The sequence below is a fragment of the Panthera onca genome, chromosome B2 (genome assembly GCF_046562875.1).
Source record: "Panthera onca isolate mPanOnc1 chromosome B2, mPanOnc1 haplotype 2, whole genome shotgun sequence".
NCBI lineage: Eukaryota > Metazoa > Chordata > Mammalia > Carnivora > Felidae > Panthera > Panthera onca.
The window spans coordinates 147,585,230-147,605,501 of record NC_138343.1 but is presented as its reverse complement, the minus strand read 5'-3'; the positions used below and the strand labels follow the sequence as shown (position 1 = coordinate 147,605,501).

The window sequence follows — 20,272 nt, the reverse complement described above, 5'->3', positions numbered from 1 at the left end:
CTGTGCACGCTGTTTCAGAGCTGGGAAGAAGGACGGCTTCCCAAAGAATCATGGTTCTGGAGTTGGCCCCCGTGAGTTCCAGTTCACCACTTTGTGACTTTGACAAGAGTCTTAAACTTCCTGAAGCTTAATCTAACTTCCGTTGGTTAAATGTTATGTCATGGATGCGATTCATTCAACAAACCACTTAAAATACTTTTCATGTGCCAAAAATCTATGCTAAATCGATGAGCATACGAAGATTATAAGAAACAAAACAAAGCCAAACAAAACATTCCTGTCATCAAAGAATGTAGGGGAAATCGAGAAATCCACAGTTGATTATAACATCTGGTCTTGAGTGCAAACGGAGGGAAACCCCAGGTGTTCTGGGATGCCGAATTTGAGGGGGCCTTGGGGGGGGATCACTTTAAAAACAACTCGATGATTAGCTCTGTGTCAGCGGGGCCGGGAAGACCTTGCACTTAGTAGATAAGACGGGAAATAAAGGACTTTCTTAGGTAGAAGGAGCAGTTTGCAACAGGTCCAGAGTTAGGGCACGAAGGAGTGTATTTATATGTCCTGAGCCTTACCAGGGGCTGACATCGATGTGTACAAGGTGCTGTTGAAATACTTGTTGGAAACAAAACTAGTCTTCCTGTGATAGGATTTTGCTTAATTAAACTTTTACTGTTTTTACCATTTTTCTCTTCCATACCTGGTCTTTTACTCTGATACATTACATCCTTTATAATATTATCATTACAGTTTTTTCTTGTGTTATCAATAAGAGTTGTTTGGAAAAGCGTAAAACCTTTCGAACTCCTAAATTTTTAATTCATATAGTACATTCGTACCTGGCTTTTCATATATTGGTGTTAGAAATCAGTTTATAGCAGGTAGTTTAAAGGAATCGTGTGACTTTCTTCAACTGCACAGTGAACTTCAGTAGGTTAATTTTAAGACTCCTGCAGGGTGGGGGGTGCCGGGTGCTCAGTTGGTTACATGTCTGACTCTTGGTTTGGGGTGAGTTTAAGCTCTGCGTCAGGCTTTGGGATTCTCTCTCTCTGCCCCTCCCATTCTCTCTCTCTGTCTCTCTCTGTCTCTCTCTCTCTCTCTCTCTCTCTCTGTCTCTCTCTCTCAGAAGAAGAAGAAACAAACAAACTTTTTTTAAAAAAGTCTAAAAAGAATCCTGCAGAGTTAGTTCTGTCTTTAAAATTCCACGTGGATTTGGGGCCAGGTGGTCACGCCCACGTGCATAGATCTAAATTCGTTTACTAACCACTGCCATCTAGTGTCTTGGGAGAAAAACAACTTAAGGGTAAGCTTAAGTGATACATTTTTAAAAGTATTTCTAAAATTTAACTGATTGTGAGTTGAACCCTTAACATAAGAAATGAAGTTTCATGAATAAAGTGATCTTTGAATTGCGTATAGGAAGGAAGATGAGAACAATGTCTATCACCGGAAGTATCTAATTGACGTCAGTGATTTTCCCATTTCACCAAAAAATCAGTTTTTTTTTAATTAAATCGTGATAGTCTTTTCTAGTGTTCATTTTCCATCAAATTGATTTCTCCAAATTTGCTTTTTTTTTTTTTTAATAATTTGAATGCTTCCTTACTGCTTCACTGAGCCAATCTACTGCTCATGACAACTGTTACCAATCTTAGTGGCTTTAAATTACCTCATCTTAGAAATAAGCAGTATTTGTCAAGTTGCATGCGCTGAGTGCAGTTGATTTCTTCTCTGGAAAGAGTAGAGGTGGTTCTGGTTTGAAACTTTGGAATTTTTCCTTGTTTTTAGTTGTTTTTATCTCTAGCCTCTAAAATATGTTTGTGCTGATCAAAGCTTTCGTAGATTTATACAGTGTTAGAGAAGGAATTAATTTTAGAGACTCAGTTCAACATTGGATTTTATAGATAAATTATGTATTATAAGTACATGCATAAGTAGTCTTAATACATTCTAAAATATTGCATAGTGATGTTTGATAGAAGTTTCCTTTCGCCCTCTTATAAAAATAATATAATATTTTTTAATCTTAATCATATGAACATCCCAGTCAAACCCATATGCCAAAGATCATAATGATTTTTTTAAATAAAGTTACTATTTCCTTTGTAAGTTTCCCTAGAACTTACACTCATTATTGGTTAATGCATTAATGCAGCCCCCGTTACCAATGAAAAATGCAAAGTCTATCTTACAAAATAAACTGTGAATGCTTTGAAACATTCAGAACCAAAACAAGACTTGCCTTGTCAGATCACAAAATGTGCTACAAACTTGTCGTAATTAAAACAGTATGGTAGACCGATCAGTCTACTGGCACAGAGTTGAGAATTCAGAAACAGACCCAGGTATTTGGTGGAGGTGTTAGTTTAACCACTGGGGAGTAGCTATTCAGTACACAGCTGTCCGTTTGCTTATTTCTGTAGGGTAAATAAAGGTAGGTTTCATAGATCTTCCCCATCCCTTGAATACCTGTAAAATTCAGCCTCTAATTCAGAGGTTTGTTACTGACTTTTTCTGTTTGTGATAATAGCTGCCAATCAGTCCGTACAACTGCGAAGGTCATAAAGAACCCACTACTGAACACATAATTCAAGCCAGTGACTGATCTTCCATCAGAAATAGATGTTATGAAGGGAACTTTTGCACAGGAAATTGTATGGAGTAAAACATAGAAACAAAAAAAGAACAGGAAAGCCCCTAATGCAGAGGGGAGAAAGTGAAACCACGTCAGAAACTGGTGTCAGTCCCAGGCTGGTCCTCATTCTCCCTTCCTGCCGGAGCCCTTGGCCTTCATCTGACAACTTATTCAATACTTGTTAGCACTTGTCCTCAGCTCCCATTTGGAAACATTTCTATCCCGTAAATATGAACAAAAATCAGAAGGTAATTGGTAAAACAAGGATAAAGTTTCCACAGTAAAGAGCTACTTAATTTTTTGGTAATTATTTATTGTTGACAGGTTTTTCAGATTCAATCAAGTAATTGAAAGATTTCCAAACCTTTTATTGTCAGGAAGCCCAATACATAGACTAGCTTTCCAGACAACCTTGGTACGGTGTTTGCTTATCTGTTGCTTGTGCCCCATATATGAACTCTGTAGAGGCAGTGAACATTTTATGATATTAAATACATGATCTCCTAGTAATATAGGGACGTATAAGCTATTCTTTCATGATTGACTTTTGAAGGTTAATTATAACTTAAGATATTATTAAATCTAGCCGTGAAGGGCATATATCACAAAGCCATCCAAAAACCATGTCTGTTGTAGATCTTCAAACACAAACAAAGCCAAAGACTATTTAAAAAAAAAAAAAAAAAAGCCCAAGCCACTGCTGTGAGCCTGCCCCAGAGTTTACCTTCTGTCACGGTCATGGCCATGGGAAGTCCTGTAGGAGCTCTGCAAGCCCTCAGTTCAATTCAAGTTCATTTCCTGCCTTCTGTCTTTGGTAAAGAAAGAGAACGTTTCTCAGCAGATTTCTTAGGATTAACTTTCTCATAGTTTGAGAAAATCGTCATTAACTCTGATTTTTCTTCCAGCTAGATACAGCGTATCCTCTACACCTTTTTCTTGCAATTATCCCATCTTCCCATTCTTGAATACTTTTTCTACTCTTCTTTCAATCTTAAGAGAGGGTGGCACACTGGCTTGTCATGTGGCGATGGTAAGAAATCAGATTACATCATCTATGCCATGTGCATATTGGTGGGTAATAGAATTATAGTAACTTTAAAAATAGCGACACTGAAGTCTAACCTCTAAAAATAAGGTGAAGTTGTCATTTACCATCTTATGTGTAGTTAAATCTTAAAAATCTTTTAAAAGTGCATAACTTGTAATAAGCGTTTTAAACTTAATCCCTTAATAAGAATCATTTTAAAAATATTTTTCACAGGCATTGTACTTAATAACAAATACTACTTAGGCACAGTCCAAACTGATAGAGCTATAGGCGTGAATAAAAATATTTTGAACTTCGCCTCTAATCTGTAAGTAATGACTTATTTCAAGCAGCTGGGGTGCGCCTATGCTTTGCTTTCCTTTCCTCCTCCCTACTCCTGGCTGATTGAAGGAGCTCGAGTTTATAGGGTTTACTCTCCTGTGATTATAAGTTAAGATTTTATAGGAAGAAAGTATTCTCTGACATTACAAAGCCTTGAAGATCACTGATCTAATACGTGTATAATTAGATCCAATTCGATGTCTTTACCGAGAATTTGCTTAGTAAGTATTAATAGGAACATGTATAGCTTAAGAGGATTGTCTAATCTTACTGCTTCACAGGTCTTCAGGCTTTAACTTACAGCAGTCCAGTCTAAGATAAAAGTAAAGTGCTGGGAGAATTTACTGAACCTTAATACTTTTCAAATTGAGTAGATAATCGTAATATAGTGATGTCAAAATACTGCCCCCAATCTCTAGGGGATTTGTTTTGGTTAGCAATTCTTAGTAGAAATTTATTCAAAGTACTGGATTTAGTAAAAATAACTGATCATATTAAAAAAAAAAAACATTTATTTTAAGATACCTTCAGGACTTTACCTTCCCACCTGGTCATTTGAAAGAAAAAGATGCACCCAGATTTGTCCGTAATTTTTTGCACAGAGGAGAGCAAAATGTTTATCGAGAGTATTTTGAATCTGTCATTTTATAGTCAGGCCAGTTTAAAGAATGGAGTGATTGAGTCATAAAAAAAAAGAGGAAGAAACAATGTTCTGAACAACTTGACTTGTAGTCACTGATCCTGTCTCCAGATCTGTGTGCCAGCCTCTGGGGCAGGTTGGACCCGATGTTCTCTGTTTCTCGTTTGGCAGTATCTGGACCCCAAGGACCACTTACTTTGTATTTTATTATTTTCCATATATCGAGATAAGAGGCCATTTTGCGAGGTTTGCTGTGCCTGGACATTGATTTTAGTCCTACATCAAGCCTGTGTTTTGTGTCCCATTGGGAATACCGGAGAGAATTCCACCTCACACACCCCACTTGGATCATTGCAAGGCATCTTCCTCATTTTCGTTGGCTCAAAGATGCCTCGTGACTGATAAGTAATACCTAGGAGTCTGTCTGTTAGTGCGGAAGTACAGGGAGGTCTGTAAAATCCGTAAGACGTGTTCTTTCCTTCTTCTAGAGTCTGTGTGTGTTCACCCCCCCCGGAATCAAGGAAGGGAAACCCCGGCTCATCCCTGCCGGGCCCATCGCCCAGGGCACCACCATCTCTGCCTACGTGGCCAAATCCAGAAAAACGTTGCTCGTGGAAGACATCCTTGGGGTAAATGGCTTTTTGCTTTTTGTGACATTCGTAACCTGAAGTATTTATTTCATGCAGGTGGCATATCATTTTGCTGTTACGATTCAAGCCGTTTTATAAACGCATTAGAGCAAGATACAGATCAATAAATGAATTTGTTTGTAAATGAACTTTTGTCCTCAGAAAATCCTATCTTACGATACCCACCGAGGGCTACTTTTAGCTCTTATTTCGGTCCATACCAATACATTTGAACATAAATTGTAGGTTTATATTCACGTAAACTAAATGATTGCTATGGGTGTTTTGTTTTGTTTTGTTTGTTTTTTGGTTATTTATTTATTTTGAGAGAGAGAGAGCACGAGCAAGGAAGGGTAAGAGAGAGGGAGGGAGAGAATCCCGAGGAGGCTCCCTGCTGTCAGTGCAGAGCATGACCCGGGGCTCCATCCCGTGCACCGTGGGATCGTGACCTGAGCCGTCGTCTCACTGACCGAGCCCCCCAGGCGCCCCTGGATGATTACTGTTTTGAGTTTCATGTCGTAGCAAGATGCACACGAATGAGTCAGCTGGTGCTGAGGGCTGTGCTGCCCGAGTATCAATGCTGTCACCCAACAGCCACTTGTCACTTCTCCTGAGCCCTGGATTGGGCCACCTTCAGCTGGGCTTGCTTGTGCATCTGACATCAACTGGCCGTCAACTGACGTCAACTGGCTGGCCTTAGATGGCCTCAGTTCTCTGTGTTTGTCACTCCCACACCTCCCCAGCTCCCCACTCCACCCCACCCCTAAGTAAGGCCAGCCTGGAATGTTCTCAACGATGGTGGCAAGGCTTCCAGAGAAGACTTGGAACATGCAAGTGAGTTTTCAAGCCTCTGCTGGTATCGCATTTCCCACCCTCGCGTTGGTTCAAGTGAGTCACGTAAGCAAACCCGGACTCGATACTGGAGGGTACTGACGAAGGACGCGGACGTAGGGAGCGTGACGAAACGGAGCCCTTAGTGCAGTCTCCCACGCGATAGGTGAGCCTCGTGACGAAGAGTCACTCCCTGAGTTTAGGCTGAAATGGACAGGTAGGCAAACAGGTGTAAGGAAATTGCTCTGGAAAGTGCTAACTTAGAGTCGAGAGACCTGGGTTTTAATTGCGGTTTTGCCTCCAGTTATCTGTATAGATGCGGATGTAGATGACGAAGGTCACTGAAAGACTAGATCTAGTTGTAGGCTAATCACGTGACGAGATAGAAATGCAAACTACTACAATGGCGGTCATATTACAACATATGGATACGCCAAATCAGCATGTTTGCACCGTAAACTCACACGATGTCCCATCTCAAATACACTGCAGTTTTGGAAAGTGTTAAGATACCATATAGGTTGTCCCTTGAACATGTCCTGGTGTATATTCAAGCTTTCAAAAGACCTATAAATCAGCAATACTGATCTGTGCTATTGATTTATGAAAAGCTTCCTACAGAACAGCAGAAATTCAATAAGGAGAATTAGTGTTTGGGGATTAATTCATTTGATTTCCCTGTATTCCTTTGAGTGATTTGTTAAGCTAGAAAGTTATTAAAGTCAAAGGACCAATTTCATTCTTTATAAGTAATTGATAATTATTAGATGATTTGAATACTTAATATGGGCCTTTGAGATTCAATCAGAATGATCATCGTTAACGTACACTTTGACATTATTTGCGGTGCCTGGGTGGTTCAGTTGGTTAAGCATCCGACTTCTGCTCGACTCATAATCTCACAGTTTGTGAATTTGAGCCCCGCGTCAGGCTCTTGTGCTGACAGCTCAGAGTCTGGAGCCTGCTTCCAACCTTGTGTCTCCCTCTCTCCCCCCTCTCCTGCTCTCTGTCTCTCTCTCAAAAATAAATAAAACATTAAAAACTTTTTGAAAAACCCACACACTTTGACATTATTCTAACCTGAAAAAAAGAAGAGAAACAACAAACTTTCCTTCTTGTGGTATTTACATGTGGAGTCATTTTCACTCGTGACATTATACCGGTAAAGGCCCCGGAAAAGTTACGGCACATAGACGGTGACGGATAAATACGTGTTAGCCAGCATAATTCCTTTTATTATGGCATGAAATTAATATATATTCATTAATTAAGTAAATTCTACTCCACAGGGATAAAGAAACATTAAAGCAGTATCTGTGCATAGGTGCCAGGTTACTAAAGATAAACTTTTTTTCCCCAAATTATTATTTAAATTCTAGTTAGCTAACATATAGTATAGTAATTGGTTTCAGAAGTAGACTTCAGTGATTTCATCACTCACATATGACACCCCGTGCTCATCTCAACAAGTGTCCTTAATGCCCCTCACCCTTCTAGCCCATCCCCCACCCACCGCCCTCCAACAACCCTCAGTCTGTTCTCTGTATTTAAAAATGTCTTAAATCCAGTCCCTGTCTCTTTTTTCCCCCATTCCCATGTATTCACCTGTTCTGTTTCTTAAATTCCGCATATGAGTGAAATCGTATGGTATTTGTCTCTGAGGCATTTCGCGTAGCATAATACACCCTGGTTCCATCCACGTCGTTGCAAATGGCACGATTTCATTCTCTTTGGTGGTTGAGTAGTATTCCCTTGTATTCATGCACCACGTCTTCTTGATCCGTTTGTTAATCGATGAACATTTGGGCTCTTTCCGTAGTTTGGCTGTTGTCGATAGTGCTGCCGTAAACATCGGGCGGCGTGTGCCCCCTAAGATAAGCGTTTTCTTAAATACAGTTTATAGTGTCCATTGTCATTTGGTTTTCCTTTTAAAGAGACTAGCTGTGTTTTATTGCAAGTATTAGGCGATTTCTGACAAATAAGAATCATAACGTGACAATTCCATCTTTTACCGAAACTGAATTTGTATCTTTTCTCCCTTTATTTTTCAGGATGAACGATTTCCAAGAGGTACTGGCCTGGAGTCTGGGACTCGTATACAGTCTGTTCTTTGTTTACCAATTGTCACTGCAATCGGTGATTTGATTGGCATCCTTGAGCTGTATCGGCACTGGGGCAAAGAAGCCTTCTGTATGAGTCATCAGGAGGTGAGGCTAGCCCGCTGAGGCTACTCATTAATATTGTTCAGTGAATAGATGAGTGAATAGCACAAACCACACGTTGCTTAACAACGTTTTGATGGTTTTTAAAAACTTTTTCTTTTGTACTTATTTAGAGGGAAAACTGATTCAATTAGACGTATAGTAATCTAGGGGCGCCTGGGTGGCTCAGTCGGCTAAGTGTCCAGCTTCAGCTCAGGTCACGATCTCGTCGTTCGTGAGCTCGAGCCCCGCCTTTGGGCTCTGTGCTGACAGCTCAGAGCCTGCTTGGGATCCTCTGTCCCCCTCGCTCTCTGCCCCTCCCCCAGTCAAGGTCCTATGCATGGGCAGTCTCTCTTTCTCAAAAATAATACCTACACGTTCATAAAAAAAGAAATCCAGTAATTTATTTTAGTAGGAATTCATTCTAACAAGACAAATTGAAGTATGCCGTACTATGAACTAAATAAAGTAGCAGGGTGACTTTGTAGAATTTTCACTTTCTGGTTGTCTTTATGAAGTTTTCTTAAAAACGACCTCTCCCTAGAGCGTATCCTGAGTAAAGGCTCCAGCACCAAATACATTTGGGAACCCGTGGGCTCCGTGAAGTATTCCCTGGATCAGAATTGGCTCATTGACCCTAAAACCAGTTACTGCCGGGATGTGTGTGTCACTCCCAGGGTGCATATGCGCCCATCCCTCAGGGGCCTTGTCCACTTAGCGGGATGACCCCCACCTCCCGCTCCCCCCTCCCCCAGCCACACTGGACCCTCGAGCAAGGCTGACCCGCTCCGGCTCAGAGCCCGCGCACGTGCTGTCCCTCGGCCTGGGCTCTGCGTGTCCTCGTTGTCCCGACCCAGCCGCCTCCCTCAGGAGTTGTCCCCACGTGCTGCCCTCTCGCGGAGGAGGCCTTCCCTGAGCACTGCATGTGGGCTCGGGCGGCTCCCCCAGCATTTCCTCTCCCTCTGGTGCCTCCTCTTCTCTCTGGCCCCTTGTCAGCAGCTGGCGCGCCGTGCGCCTCACTGGCTCTCCTCCTCGTCTTTCTCTCTCCCACGGTCCGCTGTGAGCTGTTGCGGTGTCGCTGCTGGTGGCCGGGTCCCCGGCATCTAGAGGAGTGCCCGGTACCTACTAGGCACCCAGCAAATGTTGGGGAAGCGAACGAACAATAAAAGAAGCGGCAGGGCCAGGAATTTGAGAACTTGTCAGCAGGAGGTTGCAAATACTTCATCGTTTTATGCTAGTCACCGAGGCCATTTTAATAGTGTTTTTGTTCAACTGGAAAGTAATCATTTTCTGCGAAAATCGTCGGAGGCTAGCGCTCTCAGGCCTTTGTCTTGCTTTTTTATCCCAAATTAAGAGGATCGAGAGAGCGTTAGGCTCCATTATAAAGGAGCAGGAAATACGAAAGAGAAACCTTCTACATATTCGATGCTCTGCGTTTGGCAAAATATTCAGATACTCAGTGGGCTCAGGAAATGACTCATACGCGGTTCTGCTGGAGGCGCTGTGTTGGGGTCTCTGCATGTGACTAATCAAAACGTGTGTCATCCCTTTTTTTGTAGGTCGCGACAGCAAATCTTGCCTGGGCTTCAGTAGCCATCCATCAGGTGCAGGTGTGTCCCGGGGGTGTTTTCCCGGGGGCTCCGGTGCCCACGGGGCGGGGGGGGGGGGGGGCTTACTAAGTGACCCTAGTGTGTCATTTTTGGATATTAGGTGTTTTGTTATTTCTCAACTGTTGTGTCTACTCACTTATATTTACTTACTCCCTGCCTTTAACATCTTGCAATTACTGCCGTGTATTTATGTATAACTATAAATCGTTTGTACAGTAAATGGTGTGGGCTCTGTCACAGTATTTGCTTTCCACTGACGGCCTCCTGCTGGCAGTAACATTGATATTATCATGAGTCCCATTTCCTAAATTAAGGCATCCTCTGAACTAAATGGTATATGGAAACTTTGATGTCCAATTTCAGATACTGGCTTCTCTTGAAAATACGCTCTAACTGGAAAGACCACAGACTTTATTGAGTCTCCCAGTAACTCAACCTCAGAATTCGGGGACACAGCAGCGAAACAATTCCCCCCTTGTACCTTCCACCTCTCTTTGTTGTGGAAAAATCTGTTGCAGCAAACTCAGATTGTGGGATAGGAGGAGAAAAAGCACACAGTTACAGAGTGATAGCGTGGGGAGCAAGGACCTCTCGGGCCTGACCGTCTCGCGTATAAGTGGGATGCGTGCCCACGTGTCAGTCGTGTAAAGTGGGAAGTAGTTTTAAAGAGTAACCGTGGAGGTTGATCACCTGGGTCTGAACGCTGGCCCCGTCCCTCAGTGACTCTGGAGCGGGAGCGTGGTTCTGCACGACTTCTTGCTTCAATGAGGAAAGCAAATCCCCAGTCCATGGTGTTCTGTGCTGATTGAGATAATAAAGTGCATAAAACAGAGCTTAGCACACGTAAGCCTTCCATAGATACTTGGGATTGAAGTATCTCAAGTCTCAACTTGCCATTGATAGTATTACCATGTTATAAAAAGTGATCGCGTCACACCTTTCAAAATACAGTGAGGGAAAATAGTATTCCTGAATTGTTCCTTTTCGTAAGGGGAACTCTCTTACAATTAATAGTCATCATTCTCTTTGGCAGGTGTGCAGAGGCCTTGCCAAGCAGACCGAATTGAATGACTTCCTCCTTGACGTATCCAAGTAAGTGTTGGTTTCTAGGGGTGACGTAGTTCTTTCGGATCAGGGGTTTACCCTCAGTGCAGGCTCCGACGGCAATAGGTACTGTGTATTCTGCAGTCGGTAGTCTGGTAAGAAAGGTTCCCGTCCCGGACCGTGAAGTTACGTTCGCACCCGTGGTCACTTTACAAGTGAAGGATTGCAGACGTATATGCGATAATACTTATTTGCAGTTTGGTGCGTATCTTCTAATTAGACTCACTAGCGCATGTTAAAGGTACTAAGTATTCCTGTTTTTGCAGGAGAAAGCCGAGAGCAGTAGAAGAGGAAATGTTCTAGTTTATTATTTTCCAAAAACCCTCTCTGGCATTTTCTGAAAATGTCAGTAAATTAAACCAGATGAGCAATATCTTTTTTAAGTTTATTTATTTGTTTTGAGAGAGAAAGTGAGCAGGGAGGGGCAGAGAAAGAGAGAGAAGGAGAGACAGAGAATCCCAAGCAGGCTCCACGCTGTCAGCACAGAGCCAGCGTGGGGCTGGAACTCACGAACCATGAGATCACGACCTGAGCCGAAACCGAGAGTCGGACGCTTCGCCGACTGAGCCACCCAGGCGCCCCCGTATCGGCAATATTACTATTATTTTAATTTTCCCGTGTATGGGAGCTCAAATACCACTTCAGAGAAAATGTTCCATTTCCCTGAAGTTTGCCCTGGAAAAGCTTCCTTGGGCGGGGGCGGAAGCAGGTAGAGACATTCACCACAACATCGGTTCATATCGGTTCCCCTGCTCCCAGCGGGGTTGTCTGTAGATCTGAGCCATCTACTGAATGGCCGAAATCTGAAATAATGGCCCAGGAGGTGGTCACTTCAGGGCCACGTCCTGTGGCAAGTTAACGGAGGAATAACATACCTGCTGTTCCACGGCCACTGGCAGCGGCCGGGACCGTGTTCTCCCTCACGGGCCACTTTGGTGGCACTTAATACCTTCCTCGTCAAGGACTGTTGGGACCCCAGCACTCATTAGTCTGAAGGTGCTGCTTTGTGTTACATGCTGTTTTGAAATACGCAATTAGAGAAACATGGGGATGAGGGTGCTTTCCTTTGATCGCCAGGCCCCTGTGTCCCCGAGACAGAATCAAACAGTACTTCTGGGACACATGACTTGACCACCCAAGCGCACAGGAAGGGAAGCCACTCACCTTCCTTTGCTAGTGGAGTTGAACACTTTGCAAGGCTTCCACAGCCCGATTCGATCCCTGTAAATCTCTTCCCTCGGGGAAACCCACTGGACCTTCCCCCCTTGCCTGTGGTACATTACATTACCAGCGTCTCAGTGGCTCCAAGCTGGGTAATTTGTCTTTTAAGCGAAAGGCATTGTTTATCACTATTCAGTTATCTTAATTCTGAGTCCCTTGCTAAGTTCCCAGGAACCAGTAGATCCTATGTTAAAATATCCCCTAGAATACATGCCTACTCATTCCTCGTTTATCAGGTTGACATTTCAATGTAGCTGCCACGTATCTCCTAAGTATTTACCTGCTGTTTGTAGTAACGAACACAAGTTACTCGTGTAAAATGATCAGGTCGTCATTATTTCTTGTATTCTGACATTTCTTCTCAAATGAGTTACATGGCTTTCTCGGTACAGTGCAACTGTGTTTTAACTTTCCAGGTTTTCAGTGCTAATTTACATTTTAACTGTATTAATGAGATTAAGCAAATTTGAACATTTTTATTTCAGATCAAAGTTATTCATGAAAATATTAAAAATGGTGGGCAATTTTATCCCTTCATAGTTTTACTTAAATGCTACAAACTTGCTCTCAAAATAGGTACTTACCAATAAAATACTGTCCAAAATTAGATACTCCATACCAAAGTTACTGATAAGGTTTCATTTATCTCTAAAGTAACTTGTTATTGGTTGTTTCCACAAAAGGACAAAAATCAAACAACATGTCTATTTACGTTTTTTACTTCAATGTAGACAAAACTGGGAAATGTATGCAAAGTTTAAGATGTTCTGTGTTCCTATTTAGAGTAATTACCAGTTTTCTGTTCCTTTTTTTTTTCAGGACATATTTTGATAACATAGTCGCAATAGACTCTCTACTTGAACACATAATGGTAGGTTGGTTTTTGTTCGAAAATGATTCATGTCCTAATATATGGGGGAACATTTTAATGCATTATTAGAGGCATAAGCTGTCTTAAAGTCATGATGGAAAGACGGCACTTAGTGATCTCCAGGTGTTACTTTGATTTCTTTGTGACTTTTGTTCATTGTGAGGGGGTTTCAACAACTTTTGGGAAAATGTCTGAGCTTTTCATTATTTAGTGGCGAGCTAAACTTTGAAAAACATTCGGTGCCTTCTTATATTCTCCAAAAGACCTTGTGCATGTCGACCGTAGTGGGGATTCCCAACCACTTGAGGTTCGTTCTGTTTAGTTTTAGTCTTACGTGTTCCTCTCTTCTGGAAGACTAGTGGGCACTTGGAGCTGAAAGCCACAGGAAGTAGACTTCTATGAAGTGAAAAATATTAAGAATATAGAAATATAAATATATGGATGAACATAGCTTGACTAGGGAAGATACTTGTTGACTGGTTCTTGTATTATTTATCTTTTTTAAGACCGTTTTTGTTGAGATATAATTCACATGCCACACTATTTATCCGTTTCGAGTGGTCAGTTCAGCGGTTTTTAGCATATTCAAAGATACGTGAAGCCATCACCAGTCGATTTAGAACATTTTCATTACTTAAAAAAGACACTACGTGTCATGTTAGCCATCATCTATTGAGGCCCCCATTCTCCTTCCTGCCCACCCCCGCCCCCATCCTAAGCAACCATTAACCTAATTCTTTTTCTGTGGATTTACCTGTTCTAGACATCTCCCATAAAAGAGATCATGTAATATGTGGGTTTTGTGCCTGGCTTTTTTCCCTTAGCGTACCGTGTTCAAGTCCTCCCGTGCTGTAGCAAATATCAGCACTTCACTCATTTCTGTGGCTGAATAATACTCTGTTATGTGGATAGACGTGCACGTTCTTTGCCCATCGTCAGCTGATAAACGTTTGGATTGTTGCCACATTTTGGCTGATGGGAAAAGTACTGCTTTGAACATCTGTATAGCTTTCTTCGCTTGAATACGTGTTTTCAGTTGTCTGTACTTAGGGAGTGGCGCTGCCGGGTCGCGCGGGGATTGTGTGTTTCACTTCCGGAGGAGCTGCTAGGCTGTTTTCCGTGCAGTTGCACCAGGTTCTGTTCCCGTCAGCAGTGCACCCGGGTTCCGGCTTCTCCACATTCTCACCGACACTGGCTATTCCTTGACTTTTTGGCCTAACGCTCATATTCCCCAACGGTGGAAAAAAGGAAAGCCATTGAGCAGAATATAGACGCAAACATCCGAAATCAGTGATAAACAGCAAACCCAGGAGGAAAGGTGACATCAGCTAAGAAGCATTCACCCCAGGAATGCAAGAGCAGTTCGACGTTAAGTAATAAATTAACGTAGTTCCCGATTCTAATTGAGTAAAGGGAGAAAAATTACATTATTTTCAGAATGGATTACAAAAGCTTTATAATACTCAACACCCAGTAGATGCAAACTCCTAGCAAATTAGGAATACGAGGAAAAGTCCTTAAGTAGTTACGTAGTATCTGCTGGGGTCCTACAACCAACATACCTAACGATGAGATATGGGAGCTTACACCCTGAGGAAAATTTGTTACTCTCCCTGCTTCCGTCCAACAGTGTGCCTTGTTTTCACTGAATCTTAAATCCACTCTTGTTATCAAGAAGTTGCTTTCCACTTACGAGTAAAGCTGTGTGTGTGTGCGCGTGTGTGTGCACGCGCACACGCGCGGGCATGAATGAGAGAGGCAGGTGGCTTTTAGAATGACCTTCAGATGTTTGGAGTTCATAAATGTTCCCCAAACAGGTCTAGGATTTCTGATTTCAGCACATAAGAGTACCAGTTCAAACTGAAAGCCTCTATTTGGGGAGAATGAAAACGTGAACGTTATGTTCAGAATCACTGATCTTAAAACAGAAGAAGCCTTTCTCACAACCTGTGATTGTTTTTCAGTTGATTTTCTTGATTTTCCGACATATTCAATAGCACACTGAACAGTAAAATTTGCCTTATCAAATATATGCACTCTCTTCTTTCTATTACGTAATTGTGGGGTTTTTTTAATGTTTATATATTTTGAGAGACACCTGTGCACAAGTGAGGAAGGGGAGAGAGAGAAACCCAAGCAGACTCTGTGCTGTCAGCCTGGGGCTCTATCTCGTGAACCGTGTGATCGTGACCTGAAGTGAAATCAAGAGTTGGACGCTCAACCAAATGAATCACCCGCTACCGCAAATTGTATGTTTTTTTTAAATGAGGCATAATTCGGGCACTTGGGCGGCTCAGTCAGTTGAGCTTCTGACTCTTGATTTCAAGAGTGTTAGGTAATATGTCATAGAGGTTTTGGTTTGCATTTTCGTGACGATTCATGATGTTAATTAAGCATCTTTTTCACATACCTGTTGACCATCCGATGTCTTTTTTGGAAAAATATCTGTTCAAATCCTCTGTCCATTTATTAATTGGATTGTTGTGTTTTGCTGTTTAGTTGTAGGCATTTTTTATATATTTTGGGTATTCGTCCCTTACTGGATATACAATTTGTAAATATTTTCTCCCATTCAATAGATTTCCTCTTCATTTTGTTGATGGTTTCCTTTGCTGTGCAAAAGATTTCTTATTTGTGTATTCCCACTTACTTTTCCTTTTGTTGCCGTTGCTTTTGGAATCAGATCCAAAAACAACAAAAAGAAACAAAAAACAAACCAGAAAAAAAAAAACATTGCCAAGACCAGGGTCAAAGAACTTACTGCCTGTATTTTTGTTCTTGTAATTTTATGGTTTCAGGTCTCCCATTCAAGTCTCTAATCCATTGTGAGTCAGTTTTTTCATGTGTTACAAAATACGAGACCAGTTTCATTCCTTTGCATTCTGGCTGTCTAGTTTTCCTGACACCCTTTATTGAAGAGACGACCCTTTCCCCATTTACATTCTTGCCTTCTTTGTCACAAATTGACCATCTGTGTGGACTCTCTATTTTGTTTTTATGCCAGAACCATACTGTTTTGATTATTATAGCTTTGTAATATCGTTTGAAATCAGGGACCGTGATACTTCCAGATTGGTTCTTTCTCAAGATTGCTTTGGCTGTTTGAAGTATTGTGTGTGGAATTTTAGGATTCTTTGTTCTAGTTCTGTGAAAAATTCCATTGGGATTTTGATAGGGATTACAATGAATCTGTAGATGTTTTGGATAATACAGTCATTTTAACAATATTAGTTCCTCCAATCCATGAGCATGGAGTATCTTTCCAATTATTTGTGTCTTCAACTTTTTCCATCAGTGTCTTACAATTTCCAGCATACAGGTCTCTCCTTTCCTTGATGAAATTTGTTCCTCGGTATTTTATTCTTTTGATGCAATTGTAAATGGGATTGTTTTCTTAATTTCTGTTTCTAATAGTTGGTTAGTATATAGAAATGCAGCAGATTTCTGTATGTTCATTTTATACCCTGCAATTTTACTGAAGTTGTTCATTAGTTCTAAAAGGTTTGTGTGTGTGTGTGTGTGTGTGTGTGTGTGTGTGTGTGTGCGCGCGCGCGCCTGCGGAGTCTTTAGGGTTTTCTCTCTATAAAATCACGTCAGTTTTACTTGTTTCTATCGAATGTGGATGGCTTTTCTTTCTCTTACATCACTATTCTGGCTAGAAGTGCTAATACTCTGTTGAACAAAAACGGTGAGAGTGGCATCCTTGTCTTATTCCTGATCTTAGAGGAAAAGCTCTCAGCTTTTCATCATTGAGTGTGTTGTCCGTTCTCACTGTGTTGGTCTCTTCCCCGTGTTGGGCGAGCATCTTTATGACTGTTCTTGAGTTCTATCTAAGTTACCGATCTCCATTTCATTAGTTTCTTTTTCTGATGTTTTATCTTGTTCCTTTGTTTGGAACATATTCTCTATTTTCTTAATTTTGCTCAACTCTCTGTGTTTGTTTCCTTTTTTAAAAATGTTTATTTATTTTTGAGAGAGAGAGAGAGAGACAGAGCGTGAGCGGGGGAGGGGCAGAGAGAGAGGGAGACACCGAATCCGAAGCAGGCTCCGGGCTCCGAGCCGTCAGCACAGAGCCCCATGCGGGGCTCAGACTCACAGACCGTGAGACCATGAGCTGAGCCGAAGTGGGACGCTCAGCCCACAGAGCCCCCCACCCCAGGTGCCCGTCTCTGTGTTGTTTCTCTGTACGAGGTGAGACAGCTGTCTCCCCCCGGTCTTGCAGGGACACCTTGTGCAGGCCTCATCGTTCGGCTTCCCCTGGCACCTGATGGTCTTTCACACCTTTGCGGTCATCTCAGCAGCCGGATGTATTCTTGTTAGGCCCCCTCGTGAAGGGTGTGCTAAGACCTGACAGTGCTACACGCGGAAGGACGTGTCAGCGCCTCGTTCCTGGCTGACGAGAAGGAGAATGTCAGGCAGCAGCTTTTAGAGGATGCAGATGTACGTACGACCGTACGTGGGCCTCGGCTGTGGAGCTGGCCTCCAGGGCGGCTGACCTGGGGGACATTTGTAAAACTTGGGGCTCCAGACGAGCGTACGAGCTCCTTTCTGAGAGGTACTGGCGAGCTGTGACAGGGCCGAGGAGAGCACGAAGATGGCGTCCTCGACCAACCGCCCCTGATGCTCCTCTGGGGTCTCCAGGTGGGCAAGCCCGCGACGGCTCCTCAGGTCGAAGCTCCATGACAAGTCCACAGGCCTTTTTCACAGGAAGGAGGGGTGTGTTTCAGTCTGTTGTCGGCGTCGTGCCCTGGGGGGATGGGCGAGGGGTAGCCTGGATTGTCGCAGTCCTGTAGGCCCCGGTGATGCGAGCCCCCCGCCCCTGCCCCGGCCACCAGAGCCAGGTGATCAAGGAGGACCCCCTGTGTGGACTGCATACCAGCGCTTTTGTGTGTCTCAGGGCTCCTGCCCATCTGGCAGGCACTTTAAAATTAGCAAAGGAATCTCCTTCAGGTGCATTCTAGGAGCTTCTCCAACTGGTGCTTGTGCGCTGGTCCCTGAGGCAAGTGAGTCTGTGTGTGAGCCCCTTAAGGCAAGCGTCCCAGATTCCCATAGCGCTGTGGGTCCACCGGGTGTGGCCCCGTTGGTTGTCAAAGCCGGACATCGTAGGGGCTTAGGATATGGGGATAGACGTACACATACACACAAGTGCGTGTGGATCCAGTCTTCGGTTTCACTTGACGAAAGTTTTTATCGTGAAGGATGGTCGAATGGCTTCACGTGCCTTTTTGGCGACATGAAGATAATTGCATCATCTCTTCCTTTGTTTTATTGCCATTATGAAATATTAGAGTTTATGATACTGAACAGTTCTGAACAGTTTTTAAATATTATAATATGTTAATTCCTAAGTCTGATTTACTAAAACTTTTGTTTATGAGTTTTCTCTGGGTTCCAAGGTAAATTGGTCTGCGATCTGCTTTTTTGTAGTATCTTTGTCAATTTTCAGTATCAGTGGCATAGCAGGGCTTCGAAAATAACTGAAAAACTTGCGTTCTTTCTGAACATAGGGTGGAAATTTATTTGTTGAAGGTTCTTAAGTGATTCATATTTGAAATCATTTGGGCCTGATGCCTTTTATGGGGATAATGCTTTGATAATTTTTCAATTGTCTGTATTATTCTGTTTCTTCTTTTTTTTAACGTTTGTTTATTTTGAGAGAAACAGGGAGAGTGACAGGGGCAGAGAGAGAGAGAGAGAGAGAGAGAGAGAGAGAGAGAATCCCAAGCAGGCTCTGCACTGTCCACTCAGAGCCCGACGCAGGCCTCAGTCTCACGAACTGTGAGATCATGACCTGAGCCGAAACCAAGAGTCAGATTCTTAACTGACTGAGCCACCCAGGAGCCCTATTATTCTGTTTCTGTTCAGATTTTTCAATTACTTGTCAACTCACTTTTCTAGAAAATTGGCCGTTCTGTTTAGATTTTTATAATTATTAACATAAGTACGTGCCAAAGTATTAAGCATTTAACATGACCTAGTCAGTAGGGATGCAAATTTTGCTTTTCATAATGTAATCACTAATAGTTCAGGACCATTATTATTATTTAAAAGTTCAAGATACCATGAGTTTGCAGAATAAGTGGGCGATTCTTCCATTTGCCAAAACACAGTCCCATTACTGTCTCCCTAACTTGATGTCGTTCATCCTTCCTCCAATATTTATTGAGACTTCTTGGGTTACGGAAGGCTTATGTGTTTTAACGAAGGGTTGGCAAACCTTTCTGGTAAAGTTTTACGCTCCGTGGGCCAAACACTATCGCAGACACTCAGCTCTGCTATTGTAGCAACCTTAAACATTGCGTAAAGGAATGAACATAATCCTTTCCCAATAAAATTTTATTTATAAAAACAGGCAGTGGGCTGGCTTTGGCTGATGGACTTAGTTAGCTGACCTCTACTCTAGGCCTTGTGCTGGGCATTTGCAATACTGTGGGAAAAAGAAGCAGCTTCTGCTGTCCCAGAACTCACAGGCTAATGGAAAGAGACAAACTGTCAAGTTCTCATAATCTTAATATGCAGTAAAATCAGTCCCTGGCACAGCCTGTACTCAGTGAATGAGTACAATCTATAAAGACAAGTATGTGATATGAGATGAACCAGTGTATCTAACCCATGCTGACTTCTTTTCATTAGACCAATAAAGTAGTTTCACATGAGATTATATATTTTCTGGTGGCCACAAGGTGGCCCATGTCCCTCTTGCACAGACTTTTGTGACGGCTGTTTTTCTCCAAGAATCAGCTCTTTCTCTCCGAGGAATAAATCTCATGTCTAAAATCTGGGGTCTGAGGTTGCCGGAATTCTCCAACCGTAGTCCCGACCCGGCAGGGTCAGTGGGATATGTTAGCATTAAAGAAGTAACTGCGGAAAGAGGCTGATGAACGAGTGAATGACAAAGTGAACAGAGCGTTCCAGTTAGAAATGGAAAAGGGTGTTTTTATTACAAGAGCCAGGCCATGAAAATAGCTAGCATGAGTTCAAACACGCGGCCTGCCATTCACTAGCCATGGGATAGTGGATGAGGAGTTGCCTCCTGCCTCGGTTGTCCTCACACGTAAAGTGGAGATGAAAATGCTCCCTGACTTAATGTTATTACCGTGAGGATGAAGTGAATCAAGGCACCCAGAGTGTGTAAACGTGTGGGCACCCGGGAAACGCTTAGTA

At 42.6% G+C, this 20,272-nt stretch overlaps 1 protein-coding gene across 6 annotated transcripts in view; it reads left to right on the top strand.

The window, feature by feature from the left end:
- Positions 1 to 20,272, top strand: part of PDE10A (phosphodiesterase 10A) — a 605,914-nt gene that overhangs the window by 516,013 nt on the left and 69,629 nt on the right. For 5 of the 6 annotated variants that reach the window (XM_078447559.2, XM_078447557.2, XM_078447554.2 and 2 more), the window contains 5 exons: positions 5,130 to 5,270; positions 8,153 to 8,308; positions 9,862 to 9,912; positions 10,946 to 11,004; positions 13,057 to 13,108. In XM_078447559.2, the coding sequence (XP_078303685.1) occupies positions 5,130 to 5,270; positions 8,153 to 8,308; positions 9,862 to 9,912; positions 10,946 to 11,004; positions 13,057 to 13,108 (459 nt within the window). Of the gene's footprint in view, positions 1 to 5,129; positions 5,271 to 8,152; positions 8,309 to 9,861; positions 9,913 to 10,945; positions 11,005 to 13,056; positions 13,113 to 20,272 lie in introns of all 6 variants that reach the window. The other variant, XM_078447556.2, reaches the window with a different exon arrangement.